This window comes from Microtus oregoni, unplaced genomic scaffold (assembly GCF_018167655.1).
Source record: "Microtus oregoni isolate MIOR12 unplaced genomic scaffold, Mior012 000022F_ref0000154, whole genome shotgun sequence".
Lineage (NCBI taxonomy): Eukaryota > Metazoa > Chordata > Mammalia > Rodentia > Cricetidae > Microtus > Microtus oregoni.
The window spans coordinates 12,030,706-12,056,199 of NW_024543081.1; the positions used below are offsets into that span (position 1 = coordinate 12,030,706).

At 48.6% G+C, this 25,494-nt stretch overlaps 2 protein-coding genes and 1 non-coding gene across 4 annotated transcripts in view; 1 reads left to right on the forward strand and 2 right to left on the reverse strand.

Moving 5' to 3' along the window:
- Positions 1–13,922, reverse strand: part of Myh9 (myosin heavy chain 9) — an 83,683-nt gene extending 69,761 nt beyond the window's left edge. Inside the window, exon 1 of one of the 2 annotated variants that reach the window (XM_041672637.1) lies at positions 13,735–13,922. The gene's annotated coding sequence lies outside the window, so the exon portion shown is untranslated. The remainder of the gene's footprint in view (positions 1–13,734) is intronic. The other variant, XM_041672638.1, reaches the window with a different exon arrangement.
- LOC121461535 (U6 snRNA-associated Sm-like protein LSm1) lies at positions 1,034–2,072 on the forward strand. The gene is made up of 2 exons (XM_041672639.1): positions 1,034–1,044; positions 1,251–2,072. Exon 2 carries the CDS (start codon positions 1,251–1,253, stop codon positions 1,650–1,652), a length of 402 nt encoding a protein of 133 aa, XP_041528573.1. The 5' UTR covers positions 1,034–1,044; the 3' UTR covers positions 1,653–2,072.
- On the reverse strand, positions 12,429–12,530 carry LOC121461584. The gene has a single exon (XR_005976200.1). It is a non-coding gene; the product is annotated as a U6 spliceosomal RNA (small nuclear RNA).
- Positions 13,923–25,494: the final 11,572 nt, after the last annotated feature.

Genomic DNA, 25,494 nt, shown 5'->3' on the forward strand with positions numbered 1-25,494 from the left:
AACCTTGATGTGACAGTTTCATGCAGCCATAATAAAAAGACTGTCATACGAAATAGACTTTTGTATGTGTTGTGATGTATGTGTCTCTGTGTGTACAGAGGCCAGAGGTCAACACTGGTGTCTTGTCTTCATCCACTACTCTCTACCTTACTTTATTTTATGTGTATGTGTGTTTGCCTGCATGTATGTCTGTGTGACACCTATCAGTACTCACAGAATCCAAAAGAGGCTTCTGGACCCTCTGGAAGTGGAGTTACAGACAGTTGTTAGCTGCAATGTGCCATCGCCCACCCAAGGCTGAAATTAAACTTGTGTGCCTGACCCAGTCAGGGATAAACATGCTCCCCTGTTTCCCCAGTCCACCATGGGCCTTCAAAGGACTCACAAGGGTCCTGAGGCACACCAGACCAACACAAGACTCAGAAGCCAGCACTTCCCTGAGAAGTAGGAGAGGCACCCCAATCAGGCTAAGTCCTCAGCAAAGCAGCTTTATATAATAGCAGCCACTCACCTCTGGCCAACCCCAGGGATGTAAAAGTTTATAGTTCTGAACCACTTTCCCGCTGCCCTTGAGAGACGCCAGCCACACTCCTCACACCAGATGGAAAGGCGGAACAGCCCGACCACTAAGGGCTGTGAAGTGAAAAGGGACGCTGAGGGCAGGACTGGGATGGGGGCTAGCTAGTGTACCTGCTGCTTGAAGTCGATCCTTCAGCTGCCTCAAGAACATCAAGACAAGAGTCAGGTTAGAGGGGTGCAAGGGGGTAGTTGCTTGGTTTTGTTGGAGACAGTTTCAATATATAGCCGGTCCAGTCTAATCTTCACTGAGCTCCTCTCAGTCCCTTTACATGTGAGAACGTGAGTGTCAAAGCAGACTAAGAAGTAGTAGGGGGTGAGTAGAGCTAACTTCAGCTCTGGGGAAGCAGAGGCAGTGGCAGAAGCAAGTGGCTCTCTTATGAGTTCAAGATCACCCTGGTCGTCCGCGGCCCGCCGACGGGCGACTGGACGCCCTCGCCCAGCGGTGCATCTTTGCCTGAGTTCAAAATGAACTATATGGGGCTGGAGAGATGGCTCAGTGGTTAAGAGCATTGCCTGCTCTTCCAGAGGTCCTGAGTTCAATTCCCAGCAACCACATGGTGGCTCACAACCATCTGTAATGGGGTCTGGTGCTCTCTTCTGTCCTGCAGGCAGACACAAAGACAGAATATTGTATACATAATAAATAAATAAATATTTTAGAAAAAAAAAAAATGAACTATATGCCCGGGACCGCTAGCCTCATCGAGGACATCGACAAAAAACACTTGGTCCTACTTCGTGATGGAAGGACACTGATAGGTTTTTTAAGAAGCATTGATCAGTTTGCCAACTTAGTGCTGCATCAGACCGTAGAGCGCATTCATGTGGGCAAAAATTACGGTGATATTCCTCGAGGGATTTTTGTGGTCAGAGGAGAAAATGTGGTCCTACTTGGAGAAATAGACTTGGAAAAGGAGAGTGACACACCCCTCCAGCAAGTGTCTATTGAAGAGATCCTAGAAGAACAGAGGGTAGAACAGCAGACCAGACTGGAGGCAGAGAAGCTGAAGGTTCAGGCCCTTAAAGATCGGGGCCTCTCCATCCCTCGAGCAGATACTCTGGATGAGTACTGAGTCCTGTGCTCTAGAGAGCAAGGGCTCTCACCCAGTCACCGTTCACATTTGACCAGACAGAGACTGTCAACGTGAAAACTGATCTATCTTATTCTTTCACATATGCCAACATGAAGAAATCATGTGATTTTGTTTTTTTAACAAAATAATTGTATGTTTCATTTTGCTTTTCTGTTTCAAACAGTTCATTCTGTAGCCCTGGCTGACCTTGAACTCACTACGTAGACCAGGCTGACCTCAGCTTGTGGGATCACAGGTGTGCTTCACCATTGCCCTGCTTTGTGGTTTAGAGAAACAGTGGCTTGTGGAGCTGAGAATCACGTCTCGGTATTGCTTTTCTTATCTCAGAGTTTACATTTCTTTTCAAAAGATATTTCCCTTTTACTTGTAAATAAAGAATGAATCTCTTAGTGTCAAAAAAAAAAAAAAAAGATCACCCTGGTCTACATAAGGATTTCCAGGCCAGCCAGGGTTATATAGTGAAACCCTGTCAAAAAAAAAAAAAAAAAAAAAAAAAAAAAAAAACCACCAGGAGGTGCTCATCCCCTAGACCTGAAAAGGGTCACCAGAATGTCTGGGCTGCACTGGGCTCCTCTGATCACTGAAGACATACCTCAAGTTGTTATCCATGATGGAAACAGCACCTTGACAAAGAGGACTAAGTCAAGCCATGGTTACTGGAATAGCCCCAAATCCAGTATGACTGGTGTCCCCCAAGAGACTAGGACACAGATATGCTGAAGACGAGCATGTGAGGAGAACACAACAGGACAGCCACGTGTAAGCCAGGATGCCAATGGTCCCACTGTGACCTTGACTTCCAGCAGTAGTACTTCACTGCAGCTGTCCAGCAGCCTCCTGTGTATAGTGCAGTCTGACGACAGTGAACCGGCTCCTGGGACTGCTGTCTGCCTCTACAGACTACACACTGCAGGGGCGTCACAGGACTTACTCAATGGCATAGTCCCAGGACCCAGAACAACCTCTAACGCACACCCAGCCTTCAGTTCAGAGCTAATAAACAAATGACCTGGATAAAAAAATGGGATCCAAACTCAGCTGCATCACCCAGCTCTATTACCAAGTCCTCCTCCCACTGTTCTAATCCTTACATTCCCTTCCCCCACCCCCAATATGACAGCTAGTAAATAATGCAAAATAGTATCAACTCAAATGATGACCCTTGGCCCGCAATTACCTAACAGCAGTGTAAACAGGAAGTGAATAAAGATACAATGGGGGTGTGTGGAGAAATGGGTCAACCATCAAGAGCACCTCCTGCTCTTGCAGAGGACCCAGATTCGGTTTCCAGCACCTACATGGTGGTCCATAACCATCCTGAACTTCACATTCAGAGAACCAATGCCCTCTTCTGGGCTTCCTGGGCAGCAGACATGCATGCAGTATACATAACTTACATGAAGGCAATACATATAAACTAATTTTTACAAGGGCCCACAAAAGGCCTCCCCCTAACTAGGAATATTATTAATAATCCATCAGCTGCTGGACTCCTCCAATTACTTTTTATTTGTACCAACTTCAATCCATGTGTGAAAAGAAAGCTAGGTTAAAACTTGGATTGTGCTGCTTTGAGTAAACTGGAATGGGGGGAGTGGGGAGATGGGGGGGATTGTGAACAGGTGACAAACCTCAAACCCAAGAGACCTGGGCTGATGCAAACACAAACTGCAGGGTGGGGGTGAGCAAAGACTGCAATGCCTGAGTCCTGCCAGCATTTCTGGGGCCACTGCAACCTCCTTCATTCCCCTAGCAGGGCAGGTGGCAACAAGCTTCTGGCTCCTTCACAAGCAACAAATTACCTCTCCTGCTCTCTAAGAAGACCACACAGTTCAGAAAGTCTTGAACTGGAGTGGGATCTGAGCGGAGGGGGCAGAGAGAGCTAAGTAAAATGCCCTCCCTGTTGAAGGCTGGCAACTACCATCCCAAAGCCTGGCTGCCCTGCAAATACTTCCCCATCACAGATAAAACATCGTTCAAAAACTACCACTAGGATTCTGAAACTTCCTTTTTACAACAAAGCCAAAGTGTTGCAACTTATTGCTACAATTCTTACACCATCTCCGCAAGGTAGGAGCCTCAGCAGAGTCCTGGGCCCCTGGCAAAGTACAAGTCTTCAGACCCTCCCCACACTCCTGGGTGGGGCCCTATCTCCTCTTCCTCCCTACCCTCAGTCTCCTTCCTACTCAGTATGGTCCTCAGCAGTGACTACCCAGTGAACAAGGCCCCAAGGAGACATTTGGTTCTTCACCTCTTCCACATGGTTTTTCTGACTCAGATCTTATAAACTGTGTGGTACACACAGGAGACAAGAGATGTATGTGTAGGGCTAAGAGACAGAAGGTGGAAGACTTTCCTCCACAGAGCCTGGAAAGGTCTCCCAGCTCTTGGCGCCAGCTTCTGAGCCTCCTGACAGCTCATGAATGACAAAGTGGTTTGACCAGCTTTCTATGAACCAGACTGGGCACCCAGCAGCCCCATCTCCTCTGCAAATCCCCATTTCTCAGTCACAATACCAGAAGGCATTGACCATGTTCATAAAACCAGAGAGCAGCCCAGTGATCTCAGACACCAATATCCTGATGTGCAACCATCTCCTCGTTGAGTGAAAACAGTTTAAGAGTCAAGAGAAACCATGGTGCTTTCTGAGAATGTGAATAAGAGTTCTACCCCTCAGTGGACAATAACATGATGACATTAAAACACCCTGTGTGGATAATGTTGCGACTAGGAAACCTGAGGTTACAGCACTAAATGAGAAATCAGAGTACACAGTATCACTCTGCTTGGGATTTGGTGAAGTGCATACAGGTGTGCGTGTGCGTGCACATGCAGGAAGCCCAGAAACCCCAATGGTGGGGTGCTTCTTGTCAGCTCCGTTGTCATACTTGTGCTGTAAACAACAGGCCTAGTTTTCTCTTTTTAACTTTAATAGGACACTGTTTCCAATAGCAATGGTCGTTTCTCAATAGTACGAGAAAAATCTCACCTCGAGTCCTTTGACTGGGTAAACCTGATGTCTGATCATGCAACCAGAGGACATGGACAGCCTGCCCAGCACCCAGCCAGAGGCTAATGACCTGGGAGTGGAATGCAGCACTCTACTTCGCAGGAAATGGTGCAAGAAGGCAAGCCACCCAAGACAGGTGACTATCTTGGGCTCTAAAAAGGCGAGGACCTACCAAGGAAAGGGAGCCTTTCACCAGGACCATGAGTCACGAGGCCTTCACCCACCTGAATCACTCCTGCACAAAGTGCTAGCAGGGTTGAAGTGCCTAAGAGCACAGTCCCAACCCTGCTCCCTGGGCACATCATGCCCTGTCCTCTGATTCTGCCATCAGCTCAAGTGCCACCTCCTCTAAGCAACCATCAGACCCCCCACCCACCCAGGGCTGCTCCCTGTATGAGCTGGAGACCCTCAGCTCCTACAAACCACATTTCCTGTATCTCCATCCTCCCTGCGCCTGGCCCTGGGATCCCTCCAGCTTTGCACATGGGAAATCCACATTATCCAGTCTGGTTACTGAATAGCAGTTCGACAAGTGGCCAGACAAAGGAAGGAATGCAACAGTGTTCCATGCACAGGCATCAGCAAGAGCCCACCTGCTAAGACAGCAATGGGCTTCTGGCCATGGTCCCCAGTGGGCAACACTGGGTCCAACAGCCAACAGTTATCCTGGGCTTGACTCCATGTTAGCGGCCATAGTCCTCTTACCTGCCTGCCTCCCTCCCCGAACTCCATACTCATGAAGAAAGTAGCTGCGATAAATACCATAGCACAGGAGAGCTCAGTGAGTGGCCGGATGCAGTGGGGATGACTGTGCTCTTTAATGAGCGCACAGCCAGAGAAAGAGAAAGTCGCAGGAACCAGTCCACCCTCTTTCCAAGCCAGGCCATGTATGCCCCCAGTGAAAGGTGTTGTAAGGCCACAGGAGCTGAAGCAGCCCCCCCTAGTTTGAATCTCTGTAAAGCAATTCCTCAGCTTCTACTTCCTGGGGGCAAGAGGAGAATTTATCAGCACAGTTTGTTACATACAGTGCTCAAGACAATCTGACCTCTGTCACTAGCCTATGCTATGTGACTCAACTCGGATACCCAGACTCTTGAGCTGCTACTCTGTCCCAGTCTCTCCTGTGCTGGCTAGTTTATGTTAGCCTGACACAAGCTACAGCTGTTCTGAGAGAAACCTAAACTGAGAAAATGCCCCCCAACCCAGACTGGCCTGTAGGCAAGCCTGTGGGGCATTTCCTTAATTAAAGATATAGATAGTTGATAGATAGATAGATAGACAGACAGACAGACAGCTCGGAATAGTGCAACCCCCAGGCAGGTGGGCTTGGGCTGTGTAAGAAAGCGAGCTGACAGAGCCATGAGGAGACAGGCAGTAAGCAGCACTGCTCCATGGCCTCTGCTTCAGTTCCTGCCTCCAGGTTCCTGCCCTGACTTCCCTTGATGATGGACTACAGATACAAGCCTAATTAAAAAAAAAAAAAAAAGCCTTTCATCCCCAAGTTGCTCTTGGTCACGTTTCAACACAGCAGTAGAAACCCCTAAGACAGGCACCCTGGAGACCTTAGTTCTGTTCAAGCAGTGAGGCCTGAAGCGAACCCGGCCAGGCCCTATGCTAAGGCAGGAACCAGAAAGGAAAGGGGGCAACCTTTAGTTTCCCAGGCCTCGCAGTCCAGTGAGGTCTAAGATTTCTAACCCTCTCCCCCACTCTGGCCTAGTTAGGTTAAGTCACCAAGTGTTCCGCTGCCCCGCTCTTCATGTTTATCACACAGGAAGCTGCCTTCTCCAGCCCAGTGACTTCACATAAAACACAGGAAACACAGACACTCGACAGAAAGGGGCCTCTGCAGCTCTCTAAAGCCTTTCTTCTTAATGCTTACCCCGCTCATATCAGAGTAACAAGGATGAGAGGGAGGATACACAGGGGCTGGCCTCAGAAGCCAACATCAAACCCAGAGGCCTGCCAGCTGGCTCCTTCCCACATCAGTTAGCTACCACCACCCCGGTTACCAAGGAGTAGTTCTGTGGAATAAATGTAATCTCTTTAACCTGAACATGTATTTCCTGCCATATTGAGAAGCGATGCAGACGATAACAAGGGTAAGGAGGGAGGAAGGTGAAGAATACCCCATTTCAAAGCTGGCATGTCCATGTCTCAGGAAGGAACTGAGGCAAGCAGCGGGAGATGCGGTTCTGAGTCCAGTCCAGGTCTGTCCAAGCCAAAAACCTTGGCTTCTTCCTTCAACAAAAAAATAGCTGATCCTGAGACTGAGTCAAAGTTACTAGAAATTCAGACTGGCTGGAGAGAGTGAGCGCTAATGTGGCTTTCAGGATGGCGCCTCTCTCTCTCTCTCTCTCTCTCTCTCTCTCTCTCTCTGGGAACTTTTTCAGCCCAAGAGCCCCACCTGTCTGGAGGAAATTCAGACAAATCCAACACCTCCCCCATTCTCTAACTTGCTGCCTCTCAATGGAAAAGATGTTTTAAGGGAGGGAAGGTTTTGAGGGAAGGCTAAGTAAGGGAGCCGGGTATGCTGCGTGGCTCCCAGCCCACGAAAGCCAAGAAAGAGGGTACCGTTCAAAACCACTTTCTCCTGGCTGAGTGAAGCCAAGAGCAACTCTTGGCACGAATTCTAGGCAAAGTACTCAACATGGGAAGAAAAAAGCATCTCTTTAAAAACTAGACCCAAAACCCCTCCGACTCAGACATTCTACAAGGCTAAGCAAATTCAACAAATGGGGACTTTTTGTCTCGAGACAGGGTCTAATTGTGCTGGATAGAAGGTCTGGAACTCAGAGATCTGCCTGCCTCTGCCTCCTCAGCGCTGATTGCAGGCATGAGCCACCATGTCCAGCACTGATGCCAATGGTTTTTCTTTTCATCAGGATCATTTACATTTAGAATCAATATTCAGAGTTTGGGGGACAGATTTGAGGGAGAGGCTCAATGGCAAAATAGTATCTAAGCCTTCGGACTGAATGATTCCCAGCACTGCAGGGGAAAAGAAATTAAGAATAAAAAGAAAATCTAAGGGTCAAGTTTTGGAATTGTAAATGTCCTCTTGGTCAATGACAGCCCTCGCAAAATTTGCCTATAGCTACCTTAACACATAAACATTAGGGAGACAGGCATCTGGCCCAGTAGGACCATAGAGGCCTCCCTGGGAGACCCCCTTTTCCTTTGCAAAGCACCTAGAAATCCTGAGAGGTCACAAAAAAGTCACTTGGGGCATGGACAGCCCAACCTGTCCTGCACGGGGCATGCACAGGGCCTCACCCTTCACCAGCGACTTCCTTCCAGAGAGCACTGCCAGCTCCTCAGCCAAAGGAGGGTCCTAGGCATTCACACCACAATGAAGACAGCTAGAGACCTCGGCCAAGGCCTCCTTCTCCAGCCACCTGCCCAGTGCTGAATCACCTCAGGCTTGGGAAACTGGTCAGAGTGGAATCTGACTAATTCCAGCACAACCCTGCCTCGGGTCCTTTTTAAAGAGACTCACATCAGAACCAAGGAGCAGCTCCCTGTGCCGCAAGAGGAAACACCACACAGGCATCAACCTTCAACCACCTGCCCGCGTGGTGGCAGGCCTACTTTAGAGCCTGGCTCACGCTATGTGCTCCAGTGTGACTCATGCCACTCTCGCTTTCCACCCTGTCTGCTCAGAGCCCTGGGAGGCTCTTCCTCAGGCTTCACTGGAAAGAGCAGAGCTGGCAGAGCCTCCAGTATCCACACCATCCGAGGCTGCAGACAAAGGTCAGGGTCCCCCCAAGTCACCATGTCCCTTTGATTACACTGTTTCAAGAACCTGAGCTTTCCCACTGCTAATGCATCAAAAACCACAGATGAGATGTCTGAGCAGCAACTGGAATAAAGCGGAAAGAGTGCTTTCGAACGCTAGGACCCCAAGTTACAAAAGAAGGGGACACACACCTTTAAGTCCAGAACTCAGGAGGCAGAGGCAGGCGGATCTCTATGAATTCAAGGCCAGCCTGATCTACAGAGTGAGATCCTGGCCAGCCAAAGCTACCCAGTGATAACTTGTCTCAACAACAACAAATCCATGCAAGCTTCTTTTTCTCATAGCCAAAATAGGAATCACCCCTATACTCCCCAGGCTGGGGTGGGTGATGGGACGACAACCAAAACAGTACATCTGTCGTTCTAGTGAGATTGAGGCAGGCTGAGGAACACAGGACTCAAAGTGTTCTGAGCCAGAAGAGCAAGTCAGTCTATTTTTAAGCCCTTCCCACCCCCACCAGGTGTGATGGCACAGGCCTGCAATCACAGCATTCAAGTGGTCAGGGGTGGAAAGGCAGAGGCTAACCTGAGCCTATACAGTGAGATCCTGTCTCAAAAAAATAGCAGAGAAGGGTGTCCACAAATAAGAATACAGGGCACTGCATCTAGCTGTGCTTTTTCGTCCCCTCGAGAGCCTGCCTGTGAGCACAGAGATTAGCCTGTCTTTGAAGGGCTGCAAGGATTTCCGCTGTCCAGCTGTGCCATGATTAACATGACCTTTCTAATGGACAGTGAGCTTGTTTCCTGCCTTCTTCTCTGACAATGCCACAATAACTACCCTCAGACATTTCCTTTTGCACAGCCAAGTTTATCTGTGGGGTAAATGCCTAGAACACAGAAGGGAATACTGGCAAAACTACCTTCAAAAGAGAGGTGTGCCAACGCTGGAGCAGTGACTCAGTGGTTAAGAGTGAGTACAGTTTTGGCAGAGGACTGGAGTTTGGTTCTCAGTACCCACATCATGTGGCTCACAACCCACTGCTTGCTAACTCCAGCTAAAGGGGGAAATTCCACACCTCTGGCCTCTTCTGGCACCTGTACTCATAACACACACACACACACTCGCACACTCACACATGTGTGCGTGCACACTCAAACACAAAACATTTAAAAAAAAAAGTTGTGCAAGGAACACCCCCATCCATGAGTCCTCAAGTAGGGAAGCAGGTGTATGGAAGGAAGTCCCTCACCTGGAGAGTCTTCCAGGCACCCTGTATAGTAGACACACAAACTGATACAATCTTACAGGGAATGTGATCCTCTCTAACAAGATCAAACCAACCTTCTCGCAGCCCACCGGCTGGAAGCCAGGGCTCCAGACACAAGTCTGCCATCCTTCTTTCCACACTACCCTAGCCTACCGCCTAGAACATGGAAAACCATGTTTGAGAAGAAAAAGAAAAAAAAGCCACAGACATTATGAGCAGCTTCTGCCTAGGCCCACACCTCAAATCAAGTCATTTAGCACACATTCCTAAGTAAGTGCACCCAAAAGCGTCTGCAGCCTTAAAGCCACTGTGTTTTCACCATTTTGCCTCCTCTCCCCTAGCCAGGCAACCCTGAGTATCCCTAGAGGTAGGAAAAAAAGCTAAGTTTTAGGAACCAAGGAAATTCGTCTAGCCTCTACCCTCAGAACCACCCAGTGAGAGGCAAGACTAGTAAAATCTACGACGAAAATAACACAGAGAGAGATGTGCACAGCTACTAGATAGCAGACCTTTTCCAGGGACTACTCCTAGTTCCTGCATCCAGTTCTGCAGAGGAGAGCCCAGGACGCCCATGCTCCAGCTGAGAAAACTGAGGATGTCACAAAGCTAGTGGGCAGCGCTAGGATTTGAACTCTGCCTATCACCACAGCCCATGTTCTTTCCCTGACCCACTCACTCTTCCCAACTTAAAAATGGGATTCTGAGGCCAACTCTGTGGACTGCAGGCCCTTGCCACAAGTCTGGGCTAGATCCCAAGGACACACATGGTAGAAGAACCAACTCCCCTTAATCAGTATCTCTCTCACTCACTCACTCAACTCACACACAAACTTTATTAAAAATTTATTTTTTTTAACAGAAGTCTATGAGCCAGTTGCCTAGGAAACCAGTGCCCTGTTCTGCTGTCACCAGAAGCCCTGAGGCCAGGGGCTCAGATCACCAAGGGTTAAAGCTAAGAGGCAGTGATTCTCTGGGGCAGCACAAAAGGAAAATCTACTTCCTGCCCCTGAGGGCGGAGATGCTGTTTTATGCTCAGTAAATTAGGACATTTGTTTAATTAAGGGAACACACAGATTTTGTTATTCTAAATATTTTTGGAACATGATGCTTGGAGGAAGCTGTCAAGGCAAGGATTTTTTTGCCCCTTGCTTTAGCTTCCCCCCCCTCCCCCAGAGAAGGAAAACAACGGCTAACCCTTCCTCTCCTTTGAAAATACAGATGTCAAGCTGGTAGGGGCCGTCTTAAGTACTTTATTGAAGGATTAGTAAGAAGAGGAAGTGAGCAAAACTCCAGCCCTAGTCTACCAATACCCTACCAGCTCTGACAATGGTGCATTTTTTCGGTGTGCTTCTCTAAGAGCTAAGAGATCCTTGTTTTGTTGTTTTTTTTTTTTTTCTAGAGCAAGACCAGGCAAAAGGCAGGCTGTGATTAACATGCACCCTTCATTCCACAAGAGAGACGCTGCCCTATCTCCAAACCCTTTGGTTAAAAATTTCAAAACTTAAAATAAAATAAAAACCAGATAAACCAGAACCCTGGTCCTTTCTTTCCTCTCCCTTCCCATGCCCTTCAGAGCAGCAGCCCTACTGGTCCCTGCCTCTCAGCTTCCCTTTCCCCGAGGGGCAGCATAATGCCTCCCAACAGAACTTGCTAACGCTGGTTCCAAGGGAACCCGGGTCTGCCCACCTGCCCTGCCAGGACCTGCCGAGTACAGAAGCAAAGCGCTGGAGTGTCACCCACACCGCACACTGGCTCTGGAATTACACTGAGCAATCTCGATGCTTCTAATTACTCCCCAATTACCCATTAAATGACTCCCCACTTTCCTTCACCACGTGTTTGCCTCAGTTTGCCAAGCCTGAAATGTCTTCCTTCCTCGTGGTGGCTTCCCTGTGTGCCCTGGACAGCAGTGTCCCCTTAACCTAGGAAATCCTTGAGTCCTTTGTCTGTGGCTTGTTTGGGACACAGCACAAGCTGTCTTTGTATCACACTGTGCCACAGTTGCTCCTTGAAGCCCTCAAATTTCCCCAGGACACAAGTCTCTTCAGGAGGCCAACAAGCTCTCAAGGGGAGTCGGATGCCTCACAGTACCTTTCTGGAGTTCCTGTCATCCCTGCCGCACACTAGAGTCACCTACTGATTTGTCTCAGCTCTCCCCTAAGTGCCTGGGGGCAGGGGCCAAGTCTTACTCAACTCACACCCACCGCACCCCACCCCCACACACACCACCTGGCAAAGTCCCTGGCAGGAGAAGCCAGTTAAATATTTGCTCAATTACACATCTATAGACCCTTCCCCCACCCACAGCAACCTTGTATATAAACTGACTGGTATTGAGAGATTGTCTAAACAGGCCTTTAAGCAGCTTGCCTCCTAAACCAAAAGAAGGTAGGCAGGTGGGGTTATCAGCCTGGCCTCTAGACACTGGAGTCAGAAATGGCTACAATGTTACTGTGAACAAGAAGGGGCTAGGATTCTTCCCCTTTAACAGTTACGTTTTTAAATTTTTTAATTTTTTTTCTATTTCAAAAAACTTTATTTTTAACTTGGTCCAAGACTTGGGAGGGCCTTGGAGGCTTAAGAAGTTCAGGCTTAAGTTCAGATGGAGGTGCTGAGGCTGGCTGGCACACAGCAGATAAGGGAGCCAATTAGGAGAAGAAACCTAGTCACGCTTGAGAGTGAGCCGCTTGCCCAGGGATGGCTTGTCCAGAGATGGCTGGAACACGCCAGTCTACGTCGGCTAAAAATATGGAATGGTTAACAAATTTGCGTGTCATCCTTGCGCAGGGGCCATGAATCTGTGTATCATTCCAATTTTGGTATGGGTGCTGCCGAAGAGAGCATGCAACAGTTACTTTGAAATCTGGCTAAATTCAGAAAACCACTCAGATGGAGAAGTCACTGCCCAGATCTCCACTGCCCAGCCGAAGTAGCCTCCGGGTCTCCAAGACCTGGAACTTCCCAGAAACCTTTTCCCTAACACCGCTGGGTGGGGCTTGAGGCACCCGCCCGGGCCCACCCTGCCCTCAATTTCACTACTGCCCGCAAGCAAGTCCAGGAGGTTTCAGACTCCTTTGCCTAGAAGAAATGAGGACCAGGAGGAGCGGGGTGAATTTTTGGCCTGGGCGTGGCTCTAGAACAGGATGGGGTGAGGACCCTTACACAGGGAAGTGGAGGGGTGGGGGGGGGGGGATGTCTTCAAAACTCCGCCTCTAACCCTAACATAAAAGATGCAGTAGCCGGGCCGGGTCCTAAAGTCAGGGCCAGCTTCCAGAAACTAGTCCGGGCGTGGCGTCCCAGGGTGCGGTGAAATCAGGTGCACGCCTGGGCGGCTCGACGGTTGCGGGCAGAACCAGGCCTTTTGCCCTCGGGCAATAGAAACCCAAGGTTAGACGAGGACGGATGGGGTCCTTCCGGCACCCTGGGCCCCGCGGCAGCCGGATCCCCCTTTCCCACGCACCCAGCGCACCTCTCCCCGCCCCCTCCCAGCCTGAAGGCTGCCGGGCGAATGAGGAAGTCGCTGCGGAGGGCGGAAACCGGGCGAAATGTCTGCGGCGGGAGCGACCGATCCTGACTCAGGACGTCCTGACAGCTGCCAAGCGGTCGCCGCCTGCCCGTTAAGTCCCTTTGCAAAACTTACAGAAGAGCCACTGCCCCGAGCCCGCATCCTCATCCCCGTGGGCTCAGCTGGTGGCCCCGGGACTGCGGCGTCCTCGAAGGGGTTAAAAAGTTTGCCCTAGCAGGCCGTCGGGGAGGCAGGAGCGCACAGGCGACAGAAGCAGGCCGAGTTCCCAGTGCCCCGACCGGGAAGCCTCCCGAGGCGGGAACTGTGTCCCCCGGCTCCCTAACCCCAAGGCCTCGCTGCCTAGCACCCCTCGGGTGAAGATGCGGAGCCCGGACCCAGAGGTTCGCGCCCGACCGCTCCAGAGCCGGCCACGCGGAGGCCGAGAACCACAGGGCCGCCGGCTCCAAGCCCCCAGTGTAAAGTCGCCGCGCGCGCGCGCACTCGGCAGCCCCGGGGCGGGACACACCGGCAGGGCTCGCTCACCTGAGCCTGGGTCTGCCCGGGGAACAGGCGCTGGTTCTACCGAGAGGACTTTCTCGAGCGCTCGGGCGGTGCGGCGGGGTGGGGCGAAGGGGAGACTCGAGCTGCAGCAGGTCAGGTTCTTGAGCCTTCCGTGCCCTGCCCAGGAACCGCGGTGATCTACGCGCCTCACCGCACCCAGCTCTGCTGAACGCCGCCCGCCCCGCCCTTCCAGAGGAGGGCGGGTCTGAAGCCTGCCGCCGGCTCGGGGCGGAGCTCCAGGGAGAGCCCGCCCCCTCTCCACGCCGCCCAATCCAGCAGGAGTCTGACCTAAACGGACAGATTTTCGGCCTATAAGCAGACAAGGGACGGATGCCTGCGGGCTGAGATTCATCCTCTCCATCCGTCCCCACCTCCGCCCACCCCACCTTCCCCGCGCTTCCTAGGCGGGAGCCCCGCCTCGTGGGGAGTATCCAACGGACAGCCAGGTTACAGGACGAGGATTGACGTGAGCTACACCCAATCAGGAGTGGGCGGCTCCGGCGCGCTGGGCTCCGAGTCCCGGCTCTGGTGCGCAGCCTGGGCCGCGCCGAGGCCGGCGGGAGCGTGCTGGGAAGGTCTGAGGCTCTAACACTCCGCCCCACGAGCCGTGTTTTCCCTTCGTCCTGTCCTACCAGGAGAACAGATATTAAGTACCATATATGGGAAAAGTGGTATTTTACATAATTATGATGGCTGTGGGGGCGGGCATGGCTTCAACCCTGCATTCCGTGTGGGCGTCCTGAGTTCGATTTTGGAGCCTCTGAACCTTTGCTTTGGCGGTTCCCTCGGCTTGGAATGCGATCTAAACCGTGCTTTACCACTGAGTAATTAAGTCGGACACATCCTCTGAGATATTTGTCGCTAAATTATTTTTAAGCGCTTATTACATTTTTTTATTTTAGTTACTAACTACGAGAGGATACATTTTTCGCGCTTCTCATTTAATCCACCAGGAATCTGTCCACACAATTGTTTTCTGCCCTGATTTGTAGGTACCACTCTCACCATATCCGTTTTCGAGTTGTGTCCATTGATCTGTGTGGTCGATCCTGCAGTCAATGGGAATAGCTTTTAAATCACTTTATGATGGCAAATTTCTCGTCACTGCTCTTAACTGTTGGAATGTTCTTGCTAACACAGCTAAAAACAATCCTTCCAAATGAACTTCAGGGAAAACTTACTTTCTAAAGACTAAAGACAGCTTTTAAAAAAAAAGATTTTGCAGCCCGGATGACAAATGATTATTACCTAAATACCTTAAAGATCACTTCCTAGTTGATAGGCAAAATCCAAATGCTTCAAAAGAAAAACGGATGAAGACATCCAGGGGTTGTGGGTGGTAGATCAGAATTTAAGAGACTGAGGTAGAATGAGGATAATTCAAGACCAACCTGGAACTACACAGACAAATGGTTCAAATATGTGAAATAAATAGCAAAGAATTACTTTTAAAACTGACCATCAAGAGGCTGGGGATGTAGTTCAGCAGTAGAGTTTATTTTTTTGTTTGTTTGTTTGTTTTCCGAGTCAGGGTTTCTCTGTAGCTTTGGAGCCTGTCCTGGAACTAGCTCTTGTAGACCAGGCTGGCCTTGAACTCACAGAGATCCTCCTGCCTCTGCCTCCCAAGTGCTGGGATTAAAGGCATACACCACCATTGCCCGGCTAGCAGTAGAGCATTTATCTGGCATGTGCAAGGCCTGGGTTCAATTTGTAATAACACACACACACACACACACACACAGAGAGAGAGAGAGAGAGAGAGAGAGAGAGAGAGAGAGAGAGAGTGTTTACTAAGGAAAGGACAGACTTCAAAAAAGAAGTACATGGTGCCTTTAATCCTAGTGCTTAGCACCTGGGAGGTAGCAGTAAGGTAGATCTCATGAGTTTCAGGACAGCCAGGGTTATGTAGTAAGACCCTGTCATCCCCCCCACCAAAAAAAAAAAAAAACAAAAAAACAAAAAAAAAAGCATAGTAGGAAGAAAGTCAATCAATATAAAAATGTGTGTTGCTCATGTCCATAATTCCAACACACCTAACATTCAAAACGCTGCAGCAAACTGAACTGGAGGCCAACCTCCTTGTCTACATAGTGAGCCCCTGACTTCAAAATTAATAATAATAATAAAGTAGATAAAATGGTCTACACTTGATTACTATGCAGGCATAAAAAGAGAGAGAGATCAACAGCCTTGTGCCCCACCCCCTAAAGATCTAGAAACTCCCGGGAACTGGGTTTCTTGCTTCCTCCCTAGTTGGTGACCTAGGTGGATGGACACTCTGCAGGAATGCGGGTTCAACTGCTAAGGTTCCTTCTGAATGGTTTCAATCTGCAATACCCACCCCTCTACCAGAAGCACACATTGACAGGATTTTTTACTGCGTGGCAGGCCCTATATTAAGCACCTTATTGAAGAATTTTCTTATTTCATCTTCACAATATTATCCCCATTTTGTAAATGAGGACAGTGAAACTTAGCAAAGCTAAGTGACTTATCTACTAAGCAGTGGAATTGGCATTCAGATGAGGCAAGTGCAACCAGCTGCCCCAGCCCTCAGCGCTGCACTGTCCACTGTGACCAACTGAAGCTCTTTTCTTTGCTTCCTGAGACTCCTTTCCTGGATTTCCAGCCCACTCTGCCACCTGCAGCTGTACCAGTCACAGAGGTAACTGCCAAGTCCATGTTCCACCCAGGCTTTCAAATTAGCAATCTTTTCTCTTTTTTCTCAACTTTTAAAAATTGTAAGAAACGCTCTGAAGGAAACTAGGTCAGCCCGCCACAGAGATAGTTGCACACCCATATTGACTATGGAGCCAGCCTGGATGCCCATCGCCAGGTAAACAACTGGAGCACATGTGGCGCTAGATATACACAATGGCCATTAGACTTAAAGAAGAATAAAACAAAACGATGCCATTCCCAGGGAGATGGGTGGAGCTGGAGGGCATCGTGTTAAGAGAAATAAGCCTGCCTGAGAAAGACAATACCATATGTTGTCTCTCATGCGCTGAATTGTAAGTTTAAAAATATAATACTGCCGGGCGGTGGTGGCGCACGCCTTTAATCCCAGCACTCGGGAGGCAGAGGCAGGCGGATCTCTGTGAGTTCGAGACCAGCCTGGTCTACAAGAGCTAGTTCCAGGACAGGCTCCAAAACCACAGAGAAACCCTGTCTCGAAAAACCAAAAATAATAATAATAATAATAATAATACTTGTACCTAGAGATGGTGATGCAGTCATGACCATAATCCGTGCATTTGGAGCAGAAGCAGGAGAATTAGAAATTTGAAACCTAGGGAGCTGGAGAGATGGCTCAGAGGTTAAGAGCATTGTCTGCTCTTCCAAAGGTCTTGAGTTCAATTCCCAGCAACCACATGGTGGCTCACAACCATCTGTAATGAGGTCTGGTGCCCTCTTCTGGCCTGCAGGCATACACACAGACAGAATGTTGTATACATAATAAATAAATAAATGTAAAAAAAAAAAAAGAAGGGGCTGGAGAGATGGCTCAGTGGTTAAGAGCATTGCCTGCTCTTCCAAAGGTCCTGAGTTCAATTCCCGGCAACCACATGGTGGCTCACAACCATCTGTAATGAGGTCTGGTGCCCTCTTCTGGCCTGCAGACATACACACAGACAGAATATTGTATACATAATAAATAAATATTTAAAAAAAGAAAAAGAAAAAGAAATTTGAAACCTAATTTTCTAATTGCAAACATGAAGATAGAAAGGGGCCATGTTGGGTAAGGAAGGGGTATAAAAGATGAGGACAGAGGACAAGGAAAAGTAAGAGGGGGAAGAAAGACACATATAGCATGTTTTCTCTTGTCATTATTTGTGTATGTGGGAAGGGGGGAGGGGGTGCGGGGGTATGTGTATCTGTGTGTGTATATCTGTGTATGTGTCTGTGTGTGTTTGTATGTGTGTGTTTGTATGTGTGTATTTGTGTAACCATTAAATCCTTTATTTTGTATGCTGACTAGAAAAATCAATAAAAATATAAATTATAAAAAATAAAAATTGTGTTATTTGGGTGTGGTAGTGCACACCTTTAATCTGAGTACTCAGGAGGCACATGCAGGAGGATCTCTGTGAGTTCGCGGCCAGTCTGGTCTACATAGCAATCTCCAGGACAGTCAGCACTCCATAGAGAGACTCTGTCTCAAAAACAGAAAATAAAGAAATAAAAATTGTGTTAAAATATGCACAATGAAATTTAACATGCTAGAACCCATTTTTAAATTTTATTTTATTTTTATTTTATGTGTGTTGGTGTTTTGTCAGCATCTATGTGTGTAAACCATGTGTGTGCGTGGTATCCAGGGACAGCAGAAGACCATCAGATTCCCTGGACCTGGAGTTTCAGATGGTTGTGAGCCGTCGTGTGGGTGCTAGAAATTGAACCCAGGTCCTCTGGAAGAAAAGGCAGTGTTTTTTAACTCCCAAGCCCCACAGTCTTAACCATGTTTAGACGTGTGGCTCAGTAGCACTGAATGTGTTTATTGTGCCACCCATCACTGTCATCCCTAGACTCCGCCTACCAGGACTGAATGAAACTTTGTGCTCCCTCCACAACCACGTCCATTTTCCCCTTCCCAGCTCCAAAGCCACTGGCTTACCTTCTGACTCTGAGTTAAGGAGTAGGCCACTGTGCCTAAATCTAAGTTTTTTTGTTTTGTTTTGTTTTGTTTTGGGTGTTTGTTTGTTTGTTTGAGACAGGGTTTCTCTGTGTATCATCCCTGGCTGTCCTGGAACTCACTCTGTAGACCAGGCTGGCCTCGAACTCACAGAGATTCTCCTGTCTCGTCTCTGCCTCCGGAGTGCTGGGATTAAAGGCGTGCGCCACCACCACCCGGCCCCTTCAAACTTTTTAAATCAGGTCTTCTGGGTGGGATATTTGAGTGGCAGACTTCTCTGTCTACATATTTATCCCTCATCATCTGTGTGACTTGTCATGTCTGGCAGGACTTCTCCTTTTCTCCTATGTGTCTGTTCTGGGCTATCTGAGGAGGATCCATACTCTTCCTATATTCTGTGCCTCACTGTTCACTGTTAAGATGGTGCTGGTGACTTTCCCTGCAAAACTAGGTCATTCTGACAATTGTGACTTGCTATATATGTCAAGCATTGGCAATGGGACCAGCACAGATAGTGCAGTGTTTGCTAGGACAAGGAAGATGTGGGCTCCTGTCTTATTATTCCAACAGGTCATTTTCTAGTGCCTCAATGCGGTGCTGCCTAAGGACTTTTTGATTGGCCAGACTACATGGCAGGTGCTGGAGTCAGTGACCCAGAACGGCATCTCTAAGAGTCTAAGAGTCTTCTGCTTGCAATACTTGCAAAGGTGGCTCAGCCAGGGTGGAGGAGAGCATGCCAGTGAAGGGCCGAGGGGGCTCATTCCAGGCAGAGCACAGACACAAGGCCAACAGGGAGGAGATGCAGTCCATGCAGGATGAGGGAAGTGTCATTCAGAAGGTGGCAGGGCCTAGAAAGGGCCAGAGACTGTTGTGGAAAGTGAGGTCCTTGGACTGTGGGGTTGCAGCATCAGCCTCTCTTGTAGGGGCTTCGTAGAAATGGGAAGTCCCAGAGCAGGGAAGTTGAGTGTAGCAACAGGGTGCAGTGAGCACCCACAAAGCCCCAGATTTGAAACCCAGCAATAAATATATCAATAAAATTAAAGCCAAGGGGGCTGGAGAGATGGCTCAGTGGTTAAGAGCACTGCCTGCTCTTCCAAAGGTCCTGAGTTCAATTCCCAGCAACCACATGGTGGCTCACAACCTCTGTAATGAGGTCTGGTGCCCTCTTCTGGCCATCAGGTATACAAGCAGACAGAATACTGTATAAAAAATAAATAAATAAATAAATATTTAAAAAAAAAATTAAAGCCAAGGGCAAGAACTGAGATACTCTGAACCACTTAAGTCAAATCTGCTTGCTGGGTCTAAGTCCTGATGACATCTGAAAAGCAACCACATTGGTGACTGAAACCTGTAATCCCAGCATTTAGGAGGCAGAAGCAAGAGGATTGCCACAAGTCTGAGGCTAGCCTTGGCTATATAGTAAGTCCCAGGCCAGTCAGGGCTACCTGGGAAGACCTTGTCTCAAAAGAAGACAAATAGGGGCCTGGAGAGATGGCTCAGAGGTTAAGAGCATTGTCTGCTCTTCCAAAGGTCCTGAGTTCAATAACCAGCAACCACATGGTGGCTCACAACCATCTGTAATGGGGTCTGGTGCCCTCTTCTGGCCTGCAGACATACACATAGACAGAATATTGTATACATAATAAATAAATAAATAAATAAATATTAAAAAAAAAGAAGACAAATAAAAAGCAATGAGTTTGCTGGACAGTGGTAGTACACACCTTTAATCCCAGCACTTGGGAGACAGAGGCAGGTGGATCACTGTGAGTTCGAGGCCAACCTGATTTACAAAGCAAGATCTAGGACAGACAGAGCTAAACAGAGAAACCCCGTCTTGGGGAAAACAAAACAAAACAACAAAACAAAAAACAATGCATTTAATCTGAGGAGATCCCACATTAGAGTCTCTACAGAGTTGGGGTGCAGCTCAGTGGTAGATCACTTTCTTAGCATGTACAGGCACATGCTAAACTCTAGGCAGGCATGGTGGTACACACTGTGATGCCAGCAATCCTAAGGCCGAGGCAAGAGAATAACACATTTAAGGCCAGCCTGGGATACAGAACAAGAGCCTATCTGGAACAAACTTTGAAAGGTCTCAAGAAGCAGTTAATCGAAGCAGGGAGTCCAGCATTCTTTCACACCCTTTGTTATTCAGCAATCGCTGTGCACCAGCCACAAACACCATGCCTGCCTCCTCTGCCCCACGAAGGGCAATCATTCAGGAGTCCTCTCGATCGCATTCAGTCAACAAACATGATCCCATATCTCTAGTTCAATGGCTTCTGTGCCTGTTTGGCCACAGGGCCTAGAGCCCCGCTTGGTCGTCATGCCTCCATGCTCCTGTCCTTTCCCCTTATGCCTCTGAGTGTGGATCTGTCTCCAGGGACCTTCCTGGATCCTCCCATTCTGGCTTGGTGCCCTCCCCTCTGCTCCCACAGCGCCCTGGGCTCTCTGCTATCCTCTTCACCCCTCAGTTCGCCAGCCTCCTGATGAGTTTCCTAAGGACATAATCAGAGAGAGAGAGAGAGAGAGAGAGAGAGAGAGAGAGAGAGAGAGTGTGTGTGTGTGTGTGTGTGTGTGTGTGTTGTCCTTGGGACCCAACATGGAACTCAGAATCTTGAAAGACCTACAATAAGTGTCTTTATAGTGAATAAACAGACAAATAAGACAATAAAGATTGCAAGCATGCATATGAACCCACTACACTAATGCCACGCTGGAGAGGACAATCCTTCATTTGTGTGGGCCCACACACCGATGCTGGGAACCAAACTCACAAACATGCTGCCGGCTCCTCTAAGCAGGTTTATTGTGATAGAACTCCCATTCCACAGATTTCACTCACCTGAAGTATTCGGTTCTGTGGATTTCAGTCTGCTTACAGTTGCACGATCATTATCACCATCTGCTTCTAGAATACTTACATCCCTCCCCCCCCAAAGTAACCCCCTGTTCATCAGCAGTCACTCCATCCTACCCCCACCCCTGTCTGGAAGTAGACAACCATTAATCAACTTTCTGGATGGATTGGCCTCTTCAGAACATTCCATAGAAATGGCATCACGGCGTGTGGGCTTTTGTGTCTGGCTGCTTTTATTTAGCTTGGTGTTTGAGAAACATGACTGCGTCAGAGCATCTGTGGGTACCTCACTCTTTCCTATGGCCAAGTGGTATCTCCTTCTATGGAGAGACCATATCTGATTGACCCATTCCAAAATAAGCAGGCTCCATGAAAGTGTGCGGCAGGGAGATTTTATAATCGTGTCTTCACGCTGCCTCATTTCATCTTGCTGTTTGCTGTTTAAGGAGGCTTAGGCTTACCTTTTCTCCACAGATGAGTAAACCGAGGCCTGGGAGACATGTTGAGACTTGCCAAAGTTCCCAGACAATTAAATGGCAGGGGGAGAATGCCAAGTAAGCCCTTTCCTGTCTGTCACTCTGCTTGCCTGCCAGGTCTGCTGAGGCTTTCATGTCTTTTTCCCCCTCGTGGACTACTTGGCCGTGTTCACTTAGCCTGTGTCCTCCTGGCCTTGGATTCCCAAAGGTCTGGATATGTGCTCCGGGAGAAGGGAGTCAAGGCTATGTTCCCGCTGGTTTGGTTGGTTGGTTGTTTGATTGACTGTTGATTATGTATGTGTGGGTATCCAGGCCAGAGGTCAACTTACAAGACTGGGTTCTCTTCCTCCACTATGTAGGTCCCAAGGGATTGAACTCAGGTTCTTAGGCTTTGTGCTAAGTACCCTTATCCACTGCTCCATCTTAAAGGCTCCTGATCTGGATTTATAAGGCAAAGACCGGTCCATCCCCACCCTCAGTGCAGACAGGTCACTTCTGAAGCACCAGCATGGGCGAAAATAATGGAACCACAAGGCAACCTTCTCAGTCCAACAGTACTTGGCCCCCCTCCCATCACCCTGCAGGAAAGGGGCCCCTGCCACCTGCCCCAGTGCCACTCACCACTTCCTTCTGCTTGAGCCTCCTTGCCACGCCCTTCCTCTCTACCTGCAGAGAACTCTAAGCATGCCTCTCTCTGTTCCGGTGGTTGGGACACTAGGGCATGATCGACCTCTTCTGTGTCTGCTCCTCCGAACCTGGCAGCTGCATGCCTCTCCTGAGCTGCCATTGCATTAACTCAGTCTGCAGGAGCGAGATGAATGCTTCGTACTGTTTTAATGATGGTGCAAGCCACTGGCTGAATGTTTTTCAAAAGCCATTTGATCCTAATAGCCCTGTGAGGTGTGTCTAATCTCCTTTTTATGGCAGAAAAACTGGACACTCAGGTGAAGTTTACAACCCAGAGCCTGAGAGAGGAAGAGAGACAGAGAGAGAGGTGGAGGGAGGAAGGGAGGGAGCGGGGGAAGGGATGAAGGAAGGAGGGAGACACAGTCTCTTCTTGTCTCTTCCAGTGCACTGTCCTTCCCTCCCGTCCAAGGGTAATGAGTGTCCCCACTAAGAAGCAAGTTTCAAATTTAGAACCAGAGGTTAGGAATGGTGGCCCATGATTTTAACCTCAGCACTCAGGAGCCAGAAGTAGGTGGATGTCTGTGAGTTCAAGCCCAGCCTGGTCTACAGAGTGAGTTCTAAGACAGTCAAGCCTACACAGAGAAACCCTGTCTTGAAAAAAAAAAACCAAATCAAAAAAGAAAAAGAAAGGAAAAAAGAGAGGGGAGGGGAAGGGAAGGGACTGAGCCTGGCAACCCAGGTCTACCATAGGTACTCAGGACTGTGGCGGGATGATGGAAAATTCAAGGCCAACCTGAGCTATGGAGTAAAGTCAAGGCAAGGCTAGCTTGAGCAAATTAGTGAAGTCCTGCCTCAAAATTAAAAGTAGAAAGAGCTTTGTGCTCAGTGGTAGAAGGCTGGCTCAACATAGATGTGAGAGACCCTAGGTTCAATCTTCAGTACTTCAGAAAGAGAAGAGGAAGGGAGAGAGGGAGGGGAAAAGGAAAGAAGAAAGGAAGGAAGGACTGAGAACAAGCCTTTAGGAATAGATAACTTTTGAAAAATGGACAAGGGAGCTCAAAACTTTATATACCCAACTGCCCTGTGATCTCCTTAGATCCCACATCAGTCTGAGAGAAGACTAGGGCTGCAGTGTAGTTTATTGGCAAAGTGCGTGCTTAGCAAGAATGAGACCCTGGATTCATCTTTAGCGTCCCCGCCCCCCACGGGGGAAAAAGAAAGAAAAAGACAGGGATGTGGAGATAATGAGACAGAGAGAGAAAATGCTCAGAAAGGTTAAGTGGTTCTCAGGAACTCAGCGAAGAGGGAGGAGCCAGGCCTGCTGTCTCCAGGGCAGAAGTGCTCCAGCCCACAGCCACTGCATACCTCCCCACCCTGGACAGCTTGGGCGGAAGTCTCAGTTTCCACTGGGAAGCTTAAAAAAAGAAATGAAGAAAGCTGTCGCTGACCACAGCATCTTGAGAATAATAGAAAGGATAAGGATGCTGAATTCCTCTTGATGCTTTAGGGTGAGCCAAATTCACCCATTGGTTGTTATTGTAAGGCTAAGTGGGTCCTCCCAACTGGAAACATGAGTCATCTGTAGACTGCTCTCGTGGTGGGAGTTTATCTTGTTTACTCAAACAGTGACATCTTTCTAAATAAAGAAAAAGAAGAATACATAAAAATGGTGCAGGGAGCCTTGAGAGATGGCTCAGCCGTCAAGAGTACTCGTTGTTCTGGCAAAGGATCCAAGTTTGGTTCCCAGCACCACAAGGCAGCTCACGCGTGTTTCTGATTCCAGTGTCAGGAAACCGAGGCCGCCTTCTTCCGCCCCCTGTCGAGAACCAGGCACGGACACACAAGCAGGCAGAACACCCACACACAGAAAAAAGAATTTAAAAGAACGGTGGCTGGATCTCCATCACAGCAAAATAAACAAATAAATAAAGAAAAGTTGGGTAGTGGTGGTGCACACCTTTAATCCCAACACTTGGGAGGAAGAGACAGATAGATCTCTGTGAGTTCGAGGCCAGCGTGGTCTACAGAGCAAGGTCCAGGACAGCTAGGGCTACCCAGAGAAACCCTGCCTTGAAAAATCAAAAATACATAAATAGATAGATATTTAAAAATAATGGAAATGTTTGAAAAGACAAAGAGAAGCCATTGGAGATAGCATGCCTTAACACAGGGCAGGAAGATAATGCAGCCACCCTGGAGACAAGCATGGCAGTTCTTCCAGGAATAAAAACAGAGTTACCACAGGTGACCGTCTGAATGTCTTCTCCCAACTTAGGTGGAAATTTTGTTGCTAGGAGGAGAGTAGAAGGTGGGGGCTTCAAGAAGTGCACACTTAGCCAGGCAGTGCCTTTAATCCCAGCACTCAGAAGGCAGAGGCAGGCGGATCTCTGTGAGTTTGAGGCCAGCCTGGTCTACAGAGCTAGTTCCAGGACAGGAACCAAAAAAAAAAAAAAGCTACAGAGAAACCCTGTCTCGAAAATAAAAAAAAAAAAAAGAAGTGCACACTTGTGATCTCAACACTTGGGAGACCGAGGCAAGAAGATCAACACAAGTTTGAGGCCGGGCCTGGGCTACGGTGTGAAACCCTAACAAAATAAAAAGATGATGCCAGGTGTGGTGTCGTCTGCCTTTAATCCCAGCACTTGTGAGGTGGAGGCAGGCAGGTTCTGTAAATTCAAGGCCAGCCTGGTCTACGCGGCGAGACCCTGACAAAAACAAACAAACAAACAAAACCAACAACAACAACAAAACCCCGGAATGTGTAAGTATGTGCATTATCTCTGCAGAGGGCATTCTTTGGAAAGGGAATCTGGTTTCGCCAGTCCTCTCGATGCTCCCTCCACGTCTTAACACAGCAAAAGGGTCTCCCGAAATGCTGGTGTTTTAATTTTGAACTACCTACCTTAAAGGACTGTGGGGAATAAACTTATTCTTTCTTTTCTTTTCTTGTTTTCTTTTTGAGACAAGGTCTCTCTGTAGCCCTGGATGTCATTATATAGACCAGGCTGACCTCAAACTCACAGAGATCTGCCTGCCTTTGCCTCCCCAGAGCTGGGATTAAAGGTGTGCACTACTACATCTAATTTTAAATCTATCTATCTATCTATCTATCTATCTATCTATCTATCTAC

What these genes read in the sequence shown, in the direction of transcription:
- LOC121461535 (XM_041672639.1), top strand. Translation starts at nt 1,251, where the DNA reads ATGAACTATATGCCCGGGACCGCTAGCCTCATCGAGGACATCGACAAA.